The sequence below is a fragment of the Coregonus lavaretus genome (genome assembly GCF_964263955.1).
Source record: "Coregonus lavaretus genome assembly, chromosome: 2".
In the NCBI taxonomy this organism is placed as follows: Eukaryota; Metazoa; Chordata; class Actinopteri; order Salmoniformes; family Salmonidae; genus Coregonus; species Coregonus lavaretus.
This window is the reverse complement of record NC_139989.1, coordinates 3,689,906-3,712,408: the sequence shown is the minus strand read 5'-3', so window position 1 is coordinate 3,712,408 and position 22,503 is coordinate 3,689,906. Positions and strand designations below refer to the sequence as shown.

The following is a 22,503-nucleotide window of genomic DNA, read 5'->3' as shown; positions in this document are numbered from 1 at the left end:
ATAGGCTTTCTAGGGCAGACCAGGGCTTTTAGCACCTCTAGGTTGCTACGCAGTAGCCGAAAAGCAGAGCTTGTGACTTCACGCTCCAGACCAGACACTGGGGGCCTTGCAACATTATGAGAACCCTGAGAGAACCCTCCAGAATATTCTGTTAATGTCAGAGGTCAGAGAGAACCCAGGTACTGGACTAGCCAATGAGAGGGCCATGACTGAGTGTTCAGAACTGTACTAGGGATAGACCTACCCATAGCATAGGGACAGTGTAGGCTGTTAAAGCTATAGTCTGGGATTCAGAAAACAACAAAATGGCAGCCCTGCCACTTGTTTTGGTAAACAGCTGAGGGAACGGGCTAGGGAAATGTAATTCAGTACCTCCAGGATTTCGCAGGTATTTTTTTGTGATATTTGCAAGCAAAAATGCTAGATGTTTTGCTGCGGCAATTCTGACATTTTGCATAGCAATATGCAATGATTTTGTCCAATTAGTTGCGAAAATGCGCTGATGAGGGAAAAAGTTTGTTGACGTGTGGCTTGATTGAACCATATTATGCTGTTAATGTGCGTTGATTGGTTGAAATTGCGAGCCCTCTTTCTGTCCTGTGGTGATGGATCAGTTTTATGCAATAATGTTGCGATGATTTGACTGTTTTATGCAGAAATTGGGTGGTGATTGGTCAAATTTGCAAGCCATGCATAATATGCGGGGAATTGTTGATTTTGCCAAAACAAATTGCGATCGCAGAATCGTGGAATCCTGGAGGGACTGGTAATTCATCTCAAATTCTGTACTACTATGAATCTGTTTGTCACTTGGTCCCATGTGGCTCAGTTAGTAGAGCATGGCACTTGCAATGCCAGGGTTGTGGGTTCGATTCCCTTGGGGGACCAGTACAAACAAAATATGAAAATGTATGCACTCACTACTGTATGTCGCTCTGGATAAGAGCGTCTGCTAAATGACTTAAATGTCGAATGAGAGCAGAGCTGTAGCGGTTGTTGCTTCTATCTCAGCCCCAGCCTGACCAAAGGGCCAGCATCCAGATTGACTGAGTGAGGGGAAAAATATGTTGGACACATTCAAACGACGCTCTCACACACCCTCTCATTGACAAGACCCTCTGCTCGCCTGCCAGTTGACATCCCCTCTGTTAATTTGGACCCCGTTCTGCTTTCTCAGTCAACCCCCTCTCCACTACTCTCAAACCTCTTGGTCATTGAGCCCCTCACACACACACACACACACTCTCTTCCATTGAGCAGACCCCATCATCAGCTCTTCCCGGGGCCCTTCAGAGCAGCGTCTCCCCTTTCTCTCTGGGGTCCGCGGGCTCTTTGTCCGTGCGCCGGCTCACTGCTTTACAATGACTCTCCACTCTATTAAGGTGCGTTCTGCCTGTTAGCGTCGCCAGGGGCAACCGGCCTCCCGCATGGCAGCTATGCAGCGCGGCATTGTGGGCCGGCGGGCCCGAGCAGAGCAGTTGAACCCAGCACTCCTCACACTTGACACCGCATGTGTTTATCTAAAGGGGGGCCATTGTGATGTTTGGATGGGGGGGTGGTAAAGGACGTAAAATCGTGGCTAGAAAGAGAGAGAGGGTGTGAGGAAGAGGGGAGGAGGAGGAGGAGGAGGAGGGGGGGTGATACATATTCAACAGCTCAGCTCCTCAGAAGGAGTTGCCTACCCAACACCCCTAACCCCCTCTCCTCCCCCTCTACCCCTCTCCATCCCTCTCTCTCCCCCCTCCTGTGTCCTCTCTCTCCATGCCAGAAAGCAGATGGATTTTGAGTGCTCAGGGAGGAGGCTCCAGCCTGGTTTTATCCAATTAGCAGCCTTGTCAAAATGAATTTATCCTGGGAGGCAGGGGGACAATAGGGCCCTGATGTGGCCCGGGGAACCGGGGAACCCAGGAACCCTGCCTGCACCAGCGCCACAATGAGGCTTTATCAACAGACTCCTAATACCTCTTACCATCTCATACACCTCTCACCATCTCATACACCTCTCACCATCTCATACACCTCTCACCATCTCATACACCTCTCACCATCTCATACACCTCTCACCATCTCATACACCTCTCACCATCTCATACACCTCTCACCATCTCATACACCTCTCACCATCTCATACACCTCTCACCATCTCATACACCTCTCACCATCTCATACACCTCTCACCATCTCATACACCTCTCACCATCTCATACACCTCTCACCATCTCATACACCTCTCACCATCTCATACACCTCTCACCATCTCATACACCTCTCACCATCTCATACACCTCTCACCATCTCATACACCTCTCACCATCTCATACACCTCTCACCATCTCATACACCTCTCACCATCTCATACACCTCTCACCATCTCATACTAGTAAACAACATACCGTTTCATACACGTATATGCCCATAGTACTGATGCAACATCTAAGACTCATAAGTACTGCTTGCCATCTACCCATCTCACACAAGAGCAAACTACATACTTATACACCCATACTCACTCATACACTTGACACACATACATACCGATACACACATATTACACCACCCCGTTCACGAAAATGGTTTGCTCCTACAGACAGTGAGTCGTGGTCATGGCTTGCTATATAAAAGCAGGCAGACAGGCATCGAGGCATTTCAGTTACTGTTAGAATGGGCAAAGCGAGTGACATAATCGACTTTGAGCGTGGTATGATCGTCGGTGCCAGGCGCAACGGTTCCGGCCTCCTGGGCTTTTCATGCACAACACTGTCTAGGGTTTACCGAGAATGGTACAACAAACAAAAAACTTCCAGTCAGCGGAAGTCCTGTGGAAAAAACAGCTTGTTGATGAGAGGTCCAAGGAGAATGGAAAGAATCTTGCAAGCCAGCAGGCGGGCCACAAACAGGCAAATAATGGTGCAGTACAACAGTGGTGTGCAGAACGGCATCTCGGAACGCACAACACGTTGATCCTTGTCACGGATGGGCTACTGCAGCAGATGACCACACTGGGTTCCACTCCTATCAGCTAAAAACTAAAAGAAGCGGCTCCAGTGGGCACGCGATCACCAACACTGGACAATTGAGGAGTGGAAAAACATTGCCTGGTCCAACGAATCCTGGTTCCTGATGCGTCATGCTGATGGCAGAGTCAGGATTTGGCGTAAGCAGCATGAGTCCATGGCCCCATCCTGCCTGGTGTCAACAGTACAGGCTGGTGGCGGTGGTGTAATGGTGTAGGGAATGTTTTCCTGCACACATTAGGTCCCTTGATACCAATTGAGCAACGTTTCCATGCCCCGAAGAATTCCGGCTGTTCTGGGGGGTCCGACCCAGTACTAGATGGGTGTGACTAATAAACTGTCACACACAAACTACCCCAACACACCGCTGGAGCACAGACGTCTGGAGCTTATAACATCCACACAGGAGTTTACAAACATACTAACATAGGGACAGATTTACCAAGCCTTGAACTGGGTGCAAAAAATCGATACTGTTACATATCGGGATATTTTTATTGCCGATGTAGCAGTCTTATTTTTGTGCTAGTTGGCTGTACCTGCACCAAAACAGTATTTTTCCTTCATAGCTTGTTCTCCATCTTCTATTTAAATAGGAAGCCAATTTTCTTGCAGCACTTTTATTTCCATGACTGATCAAAACTCGTTTTCTCATAGCTCTCTCTTGTCCATCTGCAGAAGACATGGTGAGCAATATGTTTGAAACATCAAATCACAATAAAATCACAGTTTGCAATACATATAGAATCGTGAATATCGCAATACATATTGTCAGGGGCGTAACTTTGCTTTTAGAAGTCGGTGGGGACATAACTTAATTTTTTTATATATATATATTATTTATCCCGTCAGAATTTACACTCCAAACAGCCTACCCGACCACTCTGAGGCGTCAGCATGGTCCTAAAGCACACCGTTGCCTTGTTTTGTATCACATTCCAATGATAAAACTAAGGGGACAAGAATATCATTGATAATATCGTATCGTGAGGTTCCTGGCAATTCCCAGCCCTAATTTCTTCCTGAGGTTAACTCCAGGCTACTTGCAACACATTCTTATTCCTCTGTCCTAAATCAGAGGAGCTGTCTGTGTGTGTCTCTGGTCTTCATCAGCCTCCCTCTGCTCTGTGATGCGGAGGAGGAGAAAGAAGAGAAGAAGAAGGCTTCATTAGTCTCTCTCTCTCTCTGTCTCTCTGTCTCTCTCTCTCTCTCTCTCTCTCTCCTCTCTCTCTCTCTCTCTCTCTCTCTCTGTCTCTCTGTCTCTCTGTCTCTCTCTCTCTCTCTCTGTCTCTCTGTCTCTCTGTCTCTCTCTCTCTCTCTCTCTCTCTCTCTCTCTCTCTCTCTCTCTCTCTCTCTCTCTGTCTCTCTGTCTCTCTCTCTCTCTCTCTCTCTCTCTCTCTCTCTCTCTGCTCTCTCTCTCTTCTCTCTTTGCTCTCTCTCTGCTCTCTCTCTCTCTCGCTCTGCTGTGTGTGTGTGAGAAAGAGAGAGAGTGTTAAAGTACACTACCGGTCAAAGTTTTAGAACACCTACTCATTCAAGGGTTTTTCTTTATTTTTACTATTTTCTACATTGGAGACTCTTATCTCCCTCACTAACTTTAAGCATCAGTTGTCAGAGCACCTTACCGATCACTGCACCTGCAGCCCATCTGAAATTAGCCCACCCAACTACCTCATCCCCATATTGTTATTTATTTTGCTAATTTGCACCCCAGTATCTCTATTTGCACGATCATTTTGCACATCTATCATTTCCAGTGTTAATACTAATTGTAATTATTTTGGACTATAGCCTATTTATTGCCTTACCTCCATAACTTGCTACATTTGCACACACTGTATATATATTTTCTACCCCATATGTAACTCTGTGTTGTTGTTTTTATCGCACTGCTTTGCTTTATCTTGGCCAGGTCGCAGTTGTAAATGAGAACGTTCTCAACTGGCTTACCTGGTTAAATAAAGGTGAAATAAAAGATAAAAATAAAATGTAATGGAAGAGGGGATGGAAAGAGGGTCAGGGGGGTTCTGGGTAAGAGATTAATGGATAATCAAAGAGTTTGTGTACATATAGGATCCTCATCTACGTCTTGATGACTTTAGTTTATACTTTATGGAAATAATTTATTAATAGTGAACAACTATCTAGCAGATGTTTTGCTTAGAATCCTGTGCCCACCAACCAAATAAAATGTTTTCACTAAAGTGCCATTGGAATATAATATAACGTTTTTGTATAATATTTTCCACTCTCTCTGTCCTGCTCTGCCCATGCGTGCGTGCACACGAGTGTGTGTGAGTGTGTGTGTGTGTGTGTGTGTGTGTGTTTGATACTCTGGGTTTTTGGTCGTTAGGCTCTGTCACTAAAGCTTAAAGCTTCATCAATCATTCCCTTGCAACGATAGGATCAGGGCCAGCTTGTGTGTGTGTGTGTGTGTGTGTGTGTGTGCTTGTGTGTTTGTGTGTGTGTGTGTCTTGTGTGTGTGTGTGTATGCTTGTGTGTGTGTATGCTTGTGTGTGTGTGTGCTTGTGTGTGTGTGTGCTTGTTTGTTTGTGTGCGAGAGTGTTAATGTATTTATATAATCTTGCATGTATGAGTATGCAGAGTGTGTATGAGCCTGTGTAGTACTGTGTATTTGTTTATGTATGAGGATGTGTAGTACTGTGTGTTTGTTTATGTATGAGGATGTGTAGTACTGTGTGTTTGTTTATGTATGAGGATGTGTGTGTTTTGGCATGCTAGTGTATATGTAGGCCTGTGTGTGTGTGAGTGTGTGTGTGCACATATGAGTGTGTGTTGTGTGTGAGAGAGATAAAGAGGGAGGGGGGAGAGAAAGAAAGGTAGGGAGAGAGAGAGAGAGGTAGGGATAGATTTTCAGTCTGTGAGCTGTGGACCACCCTCCTCATCCTGACGGGAAGCTGTTAGTTTAACCTGACAGGGAAGAATTTGGGAAACTTGGCAGAGAGCCATGAGGGAGAGAGAAAAGCTCCCCGCTTGGCATTAACTGTTAATAGACTGATCATTACTGGCCCCCCTCTATCCCTCTATCTTTCTCTCTCGCTCTCTCTCTCTCTCGCTCTCTCGCTTTCTCGCTTTCTCTCTCGCTCTCTCTTTCTCTCTCGCTCTCTTTCTTTCTTTCTCTCTCTCTCTCTCACTCTGTCTTTCTCTCACTCTTTCTCTTTCGCTCTCTCTTTCTATCTAGCTCTCTTTCTTTCTCTCTCACTCTCTTTCTTTCTCTCTCTCTTTCTCTCACTCTTTCTCTCTCTCTCACTCTCTTTCTCTCTCTTTCTCTCGCTCTTTCTCTCTCTCTCTTTCTCTCTCACTCTCTTTCTCTCACTCTCTCTCTTTCTCTCTCGCTCTCTCTTTCTCTTTCTCTCTCTCGCTCTCTCTTTCTCTCTCGCTCTCTCTTTCTCTCTCGCTCTCTCTTTCTCTCTCGCTCTCTTTCTTTCTCTCTCTTTGTCTCTCACTCTGTCTTTCTCTCACTCTTTCTCTTTCTCTTTCTCTCTCGCTCTCTCTTTCTCTCTCGCTCTCTCGCTCTCTCATTCTCTCTCTCTCACTCTCTTTCTTTCTCTCTCTCTTTCTCTCTCACTCTTTCTCTCTCACTCTCTTTCTCTCTCACTCTCTTTCTCTCTCTCACTCTCTCTTTCTCTCACTCTCTCTCTTTCTCTCTCGCTCTCTCTTTCTCTTTCTCTCTCTCGCTCTCTCTCTTTCTCTCTCTCGCTCTCTCTCTTTCTCTCTCTCGCTCTCTCTCTTTCTCTCTCGCTCTCTCTTTCTCTCTCGCTCTCTCTGTTTCTCTCTCACTCTCTCTTTCTCTCTCGCTCTCCCTTGCTCTCTTTCTTCCTCTCTCTCTTTCTCTCTCGCTCTCTCTTTCTCTCTCTCTCGCTCTCTCTTTCTCTCTCGCTTTCCTCTTTCTCTCTCGCTCTCTCTCTTTCTCTCTCTCGCTCTCTCTTTCTCTCTCGCTCTCTCTCTCTCGCTCTCTCTTTCTCTCTCTTGATCTCTGCCCTTATTTCTCCCTCTCTCTGAGACACTATCTATACACTAATATCCATATGACCTCACTCACACACACACACACACACACACACACACACACACACACACACACACACACACACACACACACACACACACACACACACACACACACACACACACACACACACACACACACACACAGACACACACACACACACACACACCACACACCCCTGCTGCAATACTAGTATTCCCCCTTTTCCCCACCCTGTCCTCCCTGTATTCAGTTGTTCTTTGTGCAGGGAGGTGAATACAGGCTCTGTGTGTCCCCTTCCTCCCCCAGACCCTCCACCTGAGTGGGGGAGAGTCGGGTTACCCCCCGCAGAATGAGGGCGCCCCTTTGATGAAGAGGCTGATGTGTGCGGGAGGAAAGGGGAAAGAGGAGTGGTGAGGGGGTCAGTGCTGGCATGGGGGCTGACAGAAAATAAAGCTTTTGTTTGTGTCTGGGCTGGAGTTGTGTTTCTGAGGGCTGGGCCTCTGATTGTGAGCCGGACCCTCACCTGGGCTCTACCTTTCAGTGGGGTGTGTATATGTATGTGTGTGTTTCCGCTGTGTGTGTGTATGGCGTGTACATTTCTGCTGCGTGTGTGTGTGTGGTGCATGTACAGTGAGGGAAAAAAGTATTTGATCCCCTGCTGATTTTTGTACGTTTGCCCACTGACAAAGAAATGATCAGTCTATAATTTTAATGGTAGGTTTATTTGAATAGTGAGAGACAGAATAACAACAAAAAAATCCAGAGAAAAACGCATGTAAAAAATGTTAGAAATTGATTTTCATTTTAATGAGGGAAATAAGTATTTGACCCCCTCTCAATCAGAAAGATTTCTGGCTCCCAGGTGTCTTTTATACAGGTAACGAGCTGAGATTAGGAGCACACTCTTAAAGGGAGTGCTCCTAATCTCAGCTTGTTACCTGTATAAAAGACACCTGTCCACAGAAGCAATCAATCAATCAGATTCCAAACTCTCCACCATGGCCAAGACCAAAGAGCTCTCCAAGGATGTCAGGGACAAGATTGTAGACCTACACAAGGCTGGAATGGGCAACAAGACCATCGCCAAGCAGCTTGGTGAGAAGGTGACAACAGTTGGTGCGATTATTTGCAAATGGAAAGAAACACAAAATAACTGTCAAATCTCCCTCGGCCTGGGGCTCCATGCAAGATCTCACCTCGTGGAGTTGCAATGATCATGAGAACGGTGAGGAATCAGCCCAGAACTACATGGGAGGATCTTGTCAATGATCTCAAGGCAGCTGGGACCATAGTCACCATATATACAGGGCCGTCTGAAGTTTGCCAATGAACATCTGAATGATTCAGAGGAGAACTGGGTGAAAGTGTTGTGGTCAGATGAGACCAAAATCGAGCTCTTTGGCATCAACTCAACTCGCCGTGTTTGGAGGAGGAGGAATGCTGCCTATGACCCCAAGAACACCATCCCCACCGTCAAACATGGAGGTGGAAAACATTATGCTTGGGGGTGTTTTTCTGCTAAGGGGACAGGACAACTTCACCGCATCAAAGGGACGATGGACAGGGTGAGAACCTCCTTCCCTCAGCCAGGGCATTGAAAATGGGTTGTGGATAGGTATTCCAGCATGACAATGACCCAAAACCACACGGCCAAGGCAACAAAGGAGTGGCTCAAGAAGAAGCACATTAAGGTCCTGGAGTGGCCTAGCCAGTCTCCAGACCTTAATCCCATAGAAAATCTGTGGAGGGAGCTGAAGGTTCGAGTTGCCAAACGTCAGCCTCGAAACCTTAATGACTTGGAGAAGATCTGCAAAGAGGAGTGGAACAAAATCCCTCCTGAAATGTGTGCAAACCTGGTGGCCAACTACAAGAAATGTCTGATTGCCAACAAGGGTTTTGCCAGCAAGTACTAGTCATGTTTTGCAGAGGGGTCAAATACTTATTTCCCTCATTAAAATGCAAATCAATTTATAACATTTTTGACATGCGTTTTTCTGGATTTTTTTGTTGTTATTCTGTCTCTCACTGTTCAAATAAACCTACCATTAAAATTATAGACTGATCATTTCTTTGTCAGTGGGCAAACGTACAAAATCAGCAGGGGATCAAATACTTTTTTCCCTCACTGTATATGTAACTGTATGTGGAGGTTTGTTTATGGCGTTGCCATGGGATCTGTCAGTGGTTGAGTGGTTGTTGGTTTAGTGGCAGAATAAAATAAGGTGTGTGTGTGTGCCCATTTGTGATGAGTGTCTTAAATCTGTGTATGACCGTCTGACCCCCCCCCCCCCCCCTCTCTCTCTCTCTCTCTCTCTCTCTCTCTCTCTCTCTCTCTCTCTCTCTCTCTCTCTCTCTCTCTCTCTCTCTCTCTCTCTCTCTCTCTCTCTCTCTCTCTCTCTCTCTCTCTCTCTCTCTCTCTCTCTCTCTCTCTCTCTCTCTCTCTCTCTCTCTCTCTCTCTCCCTCTCTCTCCACCAGGGGGTAGTGTATGGAAGATGTCTGGAACATTAGACTGGACTCCGTGGATGAAAAAGCGACGGGCGCAAGTGCTGTGTGCTCTGGGTGCAGTGCTGCTGTGCTGCCTACAGGGCGGCGCCACTGTCAATGGTGCCACTGGTGAGTAGAGCACTGGTCATAACTAATATCACAGCATCTCAACAGTGAACCAGGGATAGTTAGAGAGATACTAACATCAGATATAAGGATTCAATCCCATGTAGGTAGGTGGAGAATAGGATAACTTCACACAGTTTGTTATGAATGTCTTAAATATGTGTACGGCCGTGTGACTTAAACACTCCCTCTCTCATCCCTCTTCCTCTCTCATCCCTCTTCCTCTCTCATCCCTCTTCCTCTCTCATCCCTCTCCCATCCCTCTTCCTCTCTCATCCCTCTCCCATCCCTCTTCCTCTCTCATCCCTCTTCCTCTCGCATCCCTCTCTCATCCCTCTCTCATCCCTCTTCCTCTCTCATCCCTCTCTCATCCCTCTTCCTCTCTCATCCCTCTTCCTCTCTCATCCCTCTTCCTCTCTCATCCCTCTCTCATCCCTCTTCCTCTCCCATCCCTCTTCCTCTCTCATCCCTCTTCCTCTCTCATCCCTCTTCCTCTCCCATCCCTCTTCCTCTCTCATCCCTCTTCCTCTCTCATCCCTCTTCCTCTCTCATCCCTCTTCCTCTCTCATCCCTCTTCCTCTCTCATCCCTCTCTCATCCCTCTTCCTCTCTCATCCCTCTTCCTCTCTCATCCCTCTCTCATCCCTCTTCCTCTCTCATCCCTCTTCCTCTCTCATCCCTCTCTCATCCCTCTTCCTCTCTCATCCCTCTTCCTCTCTCATTCCTCTCTCATCCCTCTTCCTCTCTCATCCCTCTCTCATCCCTCTTCCTCTCCCATCCCTCTTCCTCTCTCATCCCTCTTCCTCTCTCATCCCTCTTCCTCTCTCATCCCTCTTCCTCTCTCATCCCTCTTCCTCTCTCATCCCTCTTCCTCTCTCATCCCTCTTCCTCTCCCATCCCTCTTCCTCTCCCATCCCTCTTCCTCTCTCATCCCTCTTCCTCTCTCATCCCTCTTCCTCTCTCATCCCTCTCTCATCCCTCTTCCTCTCTCATCCCTCTTCCTCTCTCATCCCTCTCTCATCCCTCTTCCTCTCTCATCCCTCTTCCTCTCTCATTCCTCTCTCATCCCTCTTCCTCTCTCATCCCTCTCTCATCCCTCTTCCTCTCCCATCCCTCTTCCTCTCTCATCCCTCTTCCTCTCTCATCCCTCTTCCTCTCTCATCCCTCTTCCTCTCTCATCCCTCTTCCTCTCTCATCCCTCTTCCTCTCTCATCCCTCTTCCTCTCCCATCCCTCTTCCTCTCCCATCCCTCTTCCTCTCTCATCCCTCTTCCTCTCTCATCCCTCTTCCTCTCTCATCCCTCTCTCATCCCTCTTCCTCTCTCATCCCTCTTCCTCTCTCATCCCTCTCTCATCCCTCTTCCTCTCTCATCCCTCTCTCTCAGATGAAGTACCAGTGTTCACAGAGGAGCCTCTGTCGGTTGTCCAGAAGCTAGGGGGAAGAGTGATTCTGAGGTGCAGCGCCCAACCCCACTCGGCCAACATCAGCTGGCGGCTGAACGGGCGCGAGCTGGTTGCCGGGGCTGATGGGGACCTGGGGGTGGTACTGGAGCCTGGCATGCTGCTCGTCCCCGCCCTCACCAACCTCACCCTGGGCAGGTACCAGTGTGTGGCCAGCACCAAAGCAGGGGCTCTAGCCAGTGTGCCTGCCAACGTCACCGCTGCCAGTGAGTTGTTGTTCATGCATTTAAGGTTTATATAACATCCAAACACATTGACACACAAATAAACTGTCATCCTGATGCATAGGTTGCACCACTGTGTGAGTATTTGTGCTAATTTTCAACACTCTCCATACATTGGCTTTAGGTACATAAACAAATCATTATGCCAAGTTATTGGAATTTGGGAAAAACACAGAAAACATTTTTGAAGTGTAGCTGTTGGTTAACCAGTAGGCTGTTTGCAAGGGCAGAGAAGAGGGCTGTTCGTTAACCTGGGGTCGCTGTGAATGGGGCCAGGCCAGGGGAGGGGACCCTGGGGTCGCTGTGAATGGGGCCAGGCCAGGGGAGGGGACCCTGGGGTCGCTGTGAATGGGGCCAGGCCAGGGGAGGGGACCCTGGGGTCGCTGTGAATGGGGCCAGGCCAAGGGAGGGGACCCTGGGGTCGCTGTGAATGGGGCCAGGCCAGGGGAGGGGACCCTGGGGTCGCTGTGAATGGGGCCAGGCCAGGGGAGGGGACCCTGGGGTCGCTGTGAATGGGGCCAGGCCAGGGGAGGGGACCCTGGGGTCGCTGTGAATGGGGCCAGGCCAGTGGAGGGGACCCTGGGGTCGCTGTGAATGGGGCCAGGCCAGGGGAGGGGACCCTGGGGTCGCTGTGAATGGGGCCAGGCCAGGGGAGGGGACCCTGGGGTCGCTGTGAATGGGGCCAGGCCAGGGGAGGGGACCCTGGGGTTGCTGTGAATGGGGCCAGGCCAGGGGAGGGGACCCTGGGGTCACTATGAATGGTGCCTCCTCTCTGACTCTCAGCTCTTCTCCCCACCTCCCCACATTCCTGTGGAGTTATGGTCCTGTAATTAGGGAGAGGGCTGCTTTTCTTGTGAGGGGAAGATAAGGATGTGTGTGTGTGTGTGTGTGTGAGAGAGAAAGAGAGAAAGAGAGAGAGAGAGAGAGAGAGAGAGAGAGAGAGGCAAGAAAATAGAAAGAGAAAGAATAATGGACATAGAGGAATAGATAGGTAATGTTTAGTGAGGTTGTGTGTTAAGCCTTTGTGAGGTTGTGTGTTAGATCTTTGTGAGGTTGGATGTTAGGCCTTTGTGATGTTGTGTGAGGTTGTGTGTTAGACCTGTGTGAGGTTGTGTGTTAGACCTGTGTGAGGTTGTGTGTTAGACCTGTGTGAGGTTGTGTGTTAGACCTGTGTGAGGTTGTGTGTTAGACCTGTGTGAGATTGTGTGTTAGGCCTGTGTTTGTAACTGTATGTGAGTGTGTGATGTTTTGCGAGGTTGGCTCTGGTGTTTTGTAAGTGGATGTTTTTTGTGAGTGTGTGACTGTGTGTATAGTTTTTAGAGAGTGGGTGTGTAGTGTTTTCATATAGTGTGTGAGCTGTGTTGAGAAACAGGAGGTGTTTTTAGGCAAGTTGAGACAGGATCCCCTCACAAGATGAGAGGTGATGTCACAGTCTCCCTCTCCACCTCCTCACATCTCTCTCTCTCTCTCTCTCTCTCTCTCTCTCTCCTCTCTCTCTCTCTCTCTCTCTCTCTCTCTCTCTCTCTCTCTCTCTCTCTCTCTCTCTCTCTCTCTCTCTCCCCTCTCATTCTCTCTCTTCCCCCCTCTCATTCTCTCTCTTCCCCCTTTCATTCTCTCTCTCTTCCCCCCTCTCATTCTCTCTCTTCCCCCCTCTCATTCTCTCTCTTCCCCCCTCTCATTCTCTCTCTTCCCCCCTCTCATTCTCTCTCTTCCCCCCTCTCATTCTCTCTCTTCCCCCACTCTCATTCTCTCTCTTCCACCCTCTCATTCTCTCTCTTCCCTCATTCTCTCTCTTTCCCCCTCTCACTCTCTCTCTTCCCCCCTCTCATTCTCTCTCTTCCCCCTCTCATTCTCTCTTCCCTCCCTCTCATTCTCTCTTCCCCCACTCTCATTCTCTCTCTTCCCCCCTCATTCTCTATCACTCCTCACTCTCTCTCGTTCCCTCTGTTACTTTCTTTTTTTCTCTGTCATTCCTGCTGAGTGTTGGGTGTCAGGAGTGTTTGTGTCTCTGTGTGTATCAGTCAGTGTGTGTGTGCGTGTGTGTGTGTGCTCAAACTTCCTCCATGCAGCATTAGATGTAATTGATAAATGTACACTGAGTGTACAAAACATTATGAACATTATGCTCTTTCCATGACATAGACTGACCAGGTGAATCCAGGTGAAAGCTATGATCCCTTATTGATGTCACTTGTTAAATCCACTTCAAATCAGTGTAGATGAAGGGGAGGAGACAGGTTGAAGAAGGATTTTTAAGTCTTGAGACAATTGAGACATGGATTGTGTATGTGTGCCATTCAGAGGGTGAATGGGCAAGACAAGAGAGTTAAGTGCCTTTGAGCGGGGTATGGTAGTAGGTGCCAGGCGCACCGGTTTGAGTGTGTCAAGAACTGCAACGCTGCTGGGTTTTTCATGCTCAAGTTTCCCATGTGTATCAAGAATGGTCCACCACCCAAATGACATCCAGCCACCTTGACACAACTGTGGGAAGCATTGGAGTCAACATCGGCCAGCCTCGCTGTGGAACGCTTTCAATACCTTGTAGAGTCGATGCCCAGACGAATTGAGGCTGTTCTGAGGGCAAACGGAAGGGGGGTGCAACTCAATATTAGGAAGGTGTTCCTAATGTTTTGTACGCTCAGTGTATATGGTATGAGGCATAACATAGGGATGTATGTTCATATGGAGCTCCCCGACCCCCCCAGCCTCAAGGCCTTTCTAATTGAATAAAGCCCCTCTCTCTCAGTACCTCCACCAACCCGAGTAATAAATCCTCAGGGAGTGTGTGTAGACTGTAGAGTAATAGGTCCTCAGGGAGAGTGTGTAGACTGTAGAGTAATAAATCCTCAGGGAGAGTGTGTAGACTATAGAGAAATAGATCATCAGGGAGAGTGTGTAGACTGTAGAGGAATAGATCCTCAGGGAGAGTGTGTAGACTGTAGAGAAATAGATCCTCAGGGAGAGTGTGTAGACTGTAGAGAAATAGATCCTCAGGGAGAGTGTGTAGAGTGTAGAAAAATAGATCCTCAGGGAGAGTGTGTAGACTGTAGAGTAATAGATCTTCAGGGAGAGTGTGTAGACTGTAGAGTAATAAATCCTCAGGGAGAGTGTGTAGACTGTAGAGAAATAGATCCTCAGGGAGAGTGTGTAGACTGTAGAGAAATAGATCCTCAGGGAGAGTGTGTAGACTGTAGAGAAATAGATCCTCAGGGAGAGTGTGTAGACTGTAGAGAAATAGATCCTCAGGGAGAGTGTGTAGACTGTAGAGTAATAAATCCTCAGGGAGAGTGTGTGTGTGTGTGTGTGTGTGTGTGTGTGTGTGTGTGTGTGTGTGTGTGTGTGTGTGTGTGTGCATGAATGTTTGTCTGTGTGTATGCACTGTTTGTGTGTGTGTATTTCTGCATATGTGTAGGGAGGGAAACATTGTCTCCTGGCTCCATCCTTGCGGCCCATAACTATTTTCCTCCTGGTCTGGTGTGTGTTTGGGCCCTGGTCCCCCTCCCTGCCCCCCTGGCCCTCCCTGGCTTCCCTGGTCCTTCCTGGCTTCCCTGACTTCCCTGAACCTCCATGACCCTCCCTGCCCCCCCTGGCCCTCCCTGGCTTCCCTGGTCCTTCCTGGCTTCCCTGAACCTCCATGACCCTCCCTGCCCCCCCCCCCCCCCCCCCCCCAACACGCCCTGGCTTCCCTGCTCCCCCTCCCTGTTATCTAACTCTGAAGAATCTTTCTGCGCTCTCTCCCACTGGGACCAAGCTGTTTTAACATTATTTAAAACTCCTTGCTTGAATTCCTTTGTGGACAACCAACCTCCCCCTAACAGACAGACAGATGGAGAGGCCCCCAGAACACAGAGTATATATCTATACAATACACACACTGTAAAATACATGCTAAAAAAAACACACACTGGTAAAAACATGCATACATAAACGTCATTAATGTCTGTAACAGTAACACACACACACAGTCTTGCACTACTAACCTTGTGGGGACACACAATTCAGTCCCATTCAAAATCCTATTTTCCCTAACCCGTACCCTTACCCTAACCTTAACCTTAAAACCTTAACCTAACCCTAGCTCCTAACCCTAACCCTAAAACTAACCGTAGCTCCTAACCCTAAACCTAATTTTAACCCTAACACGAATTCTAACCTTAACCCTAAAACCCCTACAAATAGCATTTGACATTGTGGGGACCAACATTTTTTTTTTTACTATTCTTGTCAACACACACACACACACACACACACACACACACACACACACACACACACACACACACACACACACACACACACACACACACACACACACACACACACACACACACACACACACCACACACACACACACACAGTGTTCCTACTGCCCCCTACCTCTGCACATAAAGATGATGGATGTGGAGTCTGTCTTAAAGTATTTAGAGGTCAGAGGTCAGCTCCACTTTATAAATACCATCAATCATGCTAGTCCAGCATCCCACTCACACAGGGACAGCAGCATACATACACATGCTAGTGGGAACACACACAGACTTGCATACATGTGCAGGAGGAGTACTTACATACAGACACATAAACACACCCAAACAGGAACCCATACACACCAATTCATGTAATTCTGTCCTTGAGCTGGTGTGGTCTATTAATGTTCTGTATTATGTCATGTTTCATGTTCTGTGTGGACCCCAGGAAGAGAAGCTGCTGCTATAGTAACAGCTAATGGGGATCCTAATAAATACTAAATACACACTTACACACACCTGAACTAAGTAAACATACTTAACCCAAACAAATACTGACTGTGCCGTCACTGCACACACACACTCCATACACACACACTCTATACACACACACACATACACACATATTCCATACACACATACTCCATACACACACACACACACACACACACACATACACAAATACTCCATACATTCATAAACAATGCTCTGAATGTACTGAGCGCTAACACACGTTATTCATAAACAGTTGTTCTACATTTATTCATAACCAGTTGTTCTACAGTTATTCATAAACAGTTGTTCTACAGTTATTCATAAACAGTTGTTCAACAGTTATTCATAAACAGTTGTTCTACAGTTATTCATAAACAGTTGTTCTACAGTTATTCATAAACAGTTGTTCTACAGTTATTCATAAACAGTTGTTCTACAGTTATTCATAAACAGTTGTTCTACAGTTATTCATAAACAGTTGTTCTACAGTTATTCATAAACAGTTGTTCTACAGTTATTCATAGACAGTTGTTCTACAGTTATTCATAAACAGTTGTTCTACAGTTATTCATAAACAGTTGTTCTACAGTTATTCATAAACAGTTGTTCTACAGTTATTCATAAACAGTTGTTCAACAGTAATTCATAAACAGTTGTTCTACAGTTATTCATAAACAGTTGTTCTACAGTTATTCATAAACAGTTTTTCAACAGTTATTCATAAACAGTTCAACAGATATTCATAAACAGTTGTTCAACAGTTATTCATAAACAGTTGTTCTACAGTTATTCATAAACAGTTGTTCTACAGTTATTCATAAACAGTTGTTCTACAGTTATTCATAAACAGTTGTTCTACAGTTATTCATAAACAGTTGTTCAACAGTTATTCATAAACAGTTGTTCAACAGTTATTCATAAACAGTTGTTCTACAGTTATTCATAAACACTTGTTCAACAGTTATTCATAAACACTTGTTCAACAGTTATTCATAAACAGTTGTTCAACAGTTATTCATAAACAGTTGTTCTACAGTTATTCATAAACAGTTGTTCTACAGTTATTCATAAACAGTTGTTCTACAGTTATTCATAAACAGTTGTTCTACAGTTATTCATAAACAGTTGTTCTACAGTTATTCATAAACAGTTGTTCTACAGTTATTCATAAACAGTTGTTCTACAGTTATTCATAAACAGTTGTTCAACAGTTATTCATAAACAGTTGTCTACAGTTATTCATAAACACTTGTTCAACAGTTATTCATAAACAGTTGTTCAACAGTTATTCATAAACAGTTGTTCTACAGTTATTCATAAACAGTTGTTCAACAGTTATTCATAAACAGTTGTTCTACAGTTATTCATAAACAGTTGTTCTACAGTTATTCATAAACAGTTGTTCTACAGTTATTCCTATATAGTTGTTCTATATTTATTCCTATATAGTTGTTCTACAGTTATTCATAAACAGTTGTTCTACAGTTATTCCTATATAGTTGTTCTATATTTATTCCTATATAGTTGTTCTACAGTTATTCATATACTCTGTCACTTACACAGTCTTTGTCTTTTGTCTTTCAGTCACTCACCTGAGAGACAAACACAGGGCAGGTCAGTGGAAGAATGCAGGGATAGGTGTGGGGAGTAGGGGTTAAAGGTGTAGTTGGAGGAATTTAGTAGAGGCTAGGGGGAGGGGGGAGGAGAAGGGGGGTAGCTGTAAAAACAGGGCCTGATTGATTTAGCAAATGGAGCATCACACAATCTCTCTTTTAGACACCACCCCTGTCCAGACACACACACACACACACACACACACAGACACACACACACACAGACACACAGACACACACACACACACACACACACACATACACACACACACACACACACACACACACACACACACACACACACACACACACACACACACACACACACACAAACACACACACTACTCAGCATGACAGGTTCTGTGCTTCTCATCCCTCTTGGAATAGGGGTTGGAAGGGGGTCGAGTGGGGGGGGGGGGGGGGGGGGGGCACACCTGTCAAGGCCAACCCCTGTAGCTCCCCTCTCCTATTTAAACTTCCCCCAGAAAGCCACAAGCACACACACACTGCCTGCACGGGGAATAGATCAGACATGAAAAAATCATGCATTCTCAGTCACCCACGTTAAAGGTGTATGCTCAGCATCTAAAGTGAATCACTATTGTGTTTATATCAGTAGATGCCTTAACTGTGGCCTTAACTAAGCTGTGTTCATCTACATTGAAGTGTATTCAACAGAATCTGGTTGTCTAGTCGGTTCACTGTGTATGAGTGGCTTTGTTACTTCTGTTTTGCCAAAGAGTTGAGCGGTCCAAGAATAACAACCAGCCGTGCACCTCTGAAAATAATGGAGCGCCGCCATCTTTGTGAAACAGAATAAATCAACAGAGACTGGTGGACATTTAATTAGGTTAGGGGGTTGTATTTTTGTTTAATTTCACCGCTGGACTGCCTCTAGCATACACTACAGCTCTGATCATTTGTTATGTTGAATGTTCCCCCTTTCCCCCCTCCATCTTTAGACTTCTCTATTTTTCTCCCACTCCCTATTAAACTGTTTTCTTTCTTTCTCTCCCTCATATGTCTCTCTCTTTCTCTCTCTCACCCCCCCCCCCCCCCCCCTCTCTCTCTTCCCCCCTTCTCTCTCTCTCCCCCAACACTTAAATATCCTCCACTCTACTCCCCCACTCAGACATCAGTGTTCTAAAGTCTAGCAGTGCTATTTCCTCCCAATCCAAACTGGTTGTTCTTTCCCTGAAACTCTAGAGGCAGGCCACCTCTCACCTCTGACCTCTGGTCCAGCCCCTGCGGCCCCCTCTGAGGGGGGTGAGGGGTTAGGGGTCAGCCCAGTGTCTGTGCTGTGCAGACTGTGTGTCTGCGGGACAGAGTGGGAGCACATGGCCCTCCAGTAATCCCTCTCCAGTTTCCCACAGTAACCAACCACTAACCAGGCAGGCCCTCTGTCTCTGTCCCACAGTCAGCCCGCTGCTCAGCTCTGCTCTGACATACACCCTGCTCTATTCATAGAAGTAGAATTAATCAAACAGTCTAGAATGGTACAGCCCAATATGGCCACCGAACTGGTCCATTTGTAGTGTTATAGATTATTGCCTTGAATTGGAATGTCCATTTTAGTAGTTCCCATCTTCCCATTCTATAGTTATTGTGCAGTCATACTGCTCCAGATTGATGGACTACAGACTGGAGCAATTACACAGGCTGGCTGGGTTGAGGAAGCAAATGTGTGTATATTCCGCAATTGTGTTTATGGGAGAGCTTCTGTGGTGCTCTGACATGGTTGGAGCTGCTCAATGCTGGGACATGTTTATTTGTCTCTGTGTGTAGTAGTGTCTCTCCTGTCCTCTGTCTCTGTGTGTGGTAGTGTCTCTCCTGTCCTCTGTCTCTGTGTGTGGTAGTGTCTCTCCTGACCTCTGTCTCTGTGTGTGGTAGTGTCTCTCCTGACCTCTGTCTCTGTGTGTGGTAGTGTCTCTCCTGACCTCTGTCTCTGTGTGTGGTAGTGTCTCTCCTGTCCTCTGTCTCTGTGTGTGGTAGTGTCTCTCCTGACCTCTGTCTCTGTGTGTGATAGTGTCTCTCCTGTCCTCTGTCTCTGTGTGTGGTAGTGTCTCTCCTGACCTCTGTCTCTGTGTGTGATAGTGTCTCTCCTGTCCTCTGTCTCTGTGTGTGGTAGTGTCTCTCCTGTCCTCTGTCTCTGTGTGTGGTAGTGTCTCTCCTGACCTCTGTCTCTGTGTGTGGTAGTGTCTCTCCTGTCCTCTGTCTCTGTGTGTGGTAGTGTCTCTCCTGTCCTCTGTCTCTGTGTGTGGTAGTGTCTCTCCTGACCTCTGTCTCGTCCTCCCTGTATCTCAGAGCTGCGTGACTTTGAACAAGACGACCAGCAGGACATTGAGGTGGATGAGGGGAACACGGCTGTGATCGTGTGTCACCTCCCTGAGAGCCAGCCCAAGGCCCAGGTCCGCTACAGTGTCAAACAGGAGTGGCTCGAGACCTCCAAAGGTATGGATCTATCATTCTGTTACAGGCCTATTCTCTTTCCTTCTCTAGTTTGCATTCTATCCCTCTCTCACTTCCTCTCTCTCTTTCTCCCTCAAGCAATCTCTCTCCTTGTACGGTCACTCTATTGTCATTAGTACTTTCTCTCTCTCTTTCGCTCCTCCTCTCTTTATCTCTCTCTGTTCTTCTCATTAGTACTTTCCCTCTCTCTCTCTCTCTCTCTCTTTCACTATCTCTTTCCCTGGATTACTGGAATGCTGTATCTATCCCAGCTATCTGGCCCATCATAAAACTGCAGATAAGGCAGTTAACTGGGGAATGTTGAAACATGGGAATACTCTTGTTTATTTTGCAACCATTTATTTCTTGAGTTCTTTGAGAAAAAAAGGCCCTCTCTGTGGCTGATATGTTGATGGCTGGGAGCAGTAGGAAGGGATGTGTGGCTTGTCAGAGAGAGAGGGAAATGAAAACCACGTTGAGGAGAGTTCACTGGCTGGCTCTCAGTGAGACACCAGGATGCCACCATGTGGCTGGTGCTGACAGTGCACTCTGTTGTTGAAAGAGACTGCTGTAGGCCTAAATCAAATCAAATCCAAAAACAAAATGTTATTGCGGGTGTAGCGAAATGCTTGTGTTCCTAGCTCCAACAGTGCAGTAGTATTTAACAATTCACTACAATACACACAAATCTAAAAGTAAAAGAATGGAATTAAGAAATATATAAATATTAGTATGAGCAATTTCGGAGTCCGAAGTATAAATATATATATATACAGTACCAGTCAAAAGTTTGGACACACCTACTCATTCAAGGGTTTTTCTTTATTTTTTACATTGTAGAATAAATAAACTATGAAATAACACATATGGAATCATGTAGTAACCAAAAAAGTGTTAAACAAATCAAAATATATTTCATATTTGAGATTCTTTAAATAGCCACCCTTTGCCTTGATGACAGCTTTGCACACTCTTTGTTCTTTGTTTCTAGTCATTTTGAGCCTGTAATCAAACCCACAATTGCTGATCCTCCAGATACTCAACTAGTCTCAAGAAGGCCAGTTTTACTGCCTCTTTAATCAGCACAACAGTGTTCAGCTGTGCTAACATAATTGCAAAAGGGTTTTCTAATGATCAATTAGCCTTTTAAAATGATAAACTTGGATTAGCAAACACAACGTGCCATTGGAACACAGGACTGATGGTTGCTGATAATGGGCCTCTGTAATATGTAGATATTCCATAAAAAATCTGCAGTTTCCAGCTACAATAGCCATTTACAACATTAACAATGTCTACACTGTATGTCTGATCAATTGCTTTTCTTTCGAAAACAAGGACATTTCTTTCGAAAACAAGGACCCCAAACTTTTGAACGGTAGTGTATATACAAAAGTATGTGGACACCCCTTCAAATTAGTGGATTCTGCTATTTCAGCCACACCCGTTGCTGACAGGTGTATAAAATCGAGCACACTGACATGCAATCTCCATAGACAAACATTGGCAGTAGAATGGCCTTACTGAAGAGCTCAGTGAATTTCAACGTGGCGCCGTCATAGGATGCCACCTTTCCAACAAGTCAGTTCGTCAAATTTCTGCCGTGCTAGAGCTGCCCCGGTCAACTGTAAGTGCTGTTATTGTGAAGTGGAATGTCTAGGAGTAACAACGGCTCAGCCGCGAAGTGGTAGGCCACACAAGCTCACAGAACGGGACTGTCGAGTGCTGAAGCGAAATCGTCTGTCCTCGGTTGCAACACTCACTACCGAGTACCAAACTGCCTCTGGAAGCACGTCAGCACAATAACTGTTTGTCGAGAGCTTCATGAAATGGGTTTCCATGGCCAAGCAGCCGCACACAAGCTTAAGATCACCATGCGCAATGCCAAGCGTCGGCTGGAGTGGTGTAAAGCTCGCCACCATTGGACTCTGGAGCAGTGGAAACGCATTCTCTGGAGTGATGAATCACGCTTCACCATCTGGCAGTCAGACGGACAAATCTGGGTTTGGCGGATGCCAGGAGAATGCTACCTGCCCCAATGCATAGTGCCAATTGTAAAGTTTGGTGGAGGAGGGATAATGGTCTGGGGCTGTTTTTCATGGTACGGGCTAGGCCCCTTAGCTCCAGTGAAGGGAGATCATAACGCTACAGCATACAATGACATACTAGACGATTCTGTGCTTCCAACTTTGAGGCTACAGTTTGGGGAAGGCCCTTTCCTGTTTCACCTTGACAATGCCCCTGTGCACAAAGCGAGGTCCATAAAGAAATGGTTTGTCGAGATCGGTGTGGAAGAACTTGACTGGCCTGCACAGAGCCCTGAGCTCAACCCCATCGAACACCTTTGGGATGAATTGGAACGACGACTGCGAGCCAGGCCTAC

The 22,503-nt window shown here is 46.4% G+C and overlaps 1 protein-coding gene across 1 annotated transcript in view; it reads left to right on the top strand.

Moving 5' to 3' along the window:
- Positions 1–22,503, top strand: part of LOC311150284 (brother of CDO-like) — a 48,660-nt gene that overhangs the window by 7,471 nt on the left and 18,686 nt on the right. Inside the window, exons 2-4 of the mRNA XM_084187669.1 lie at positions 9,503–9,640; positions 11,021–11,302; positions 19,977–20,123. Coding sequence (XP_084043795.1) covers positions 9,520–9,640; positions 11,021–11,302; positions 19,977–20,123 — 550 coding nt within the window. The 5' untranslated portion in view covers positions 9,503–9,519. The remainder of the gene's footprint in view (positions 1–9,502; positions 9,641–11,020; positions 11,303–19,976; positions 20,124–22,503) is intronic.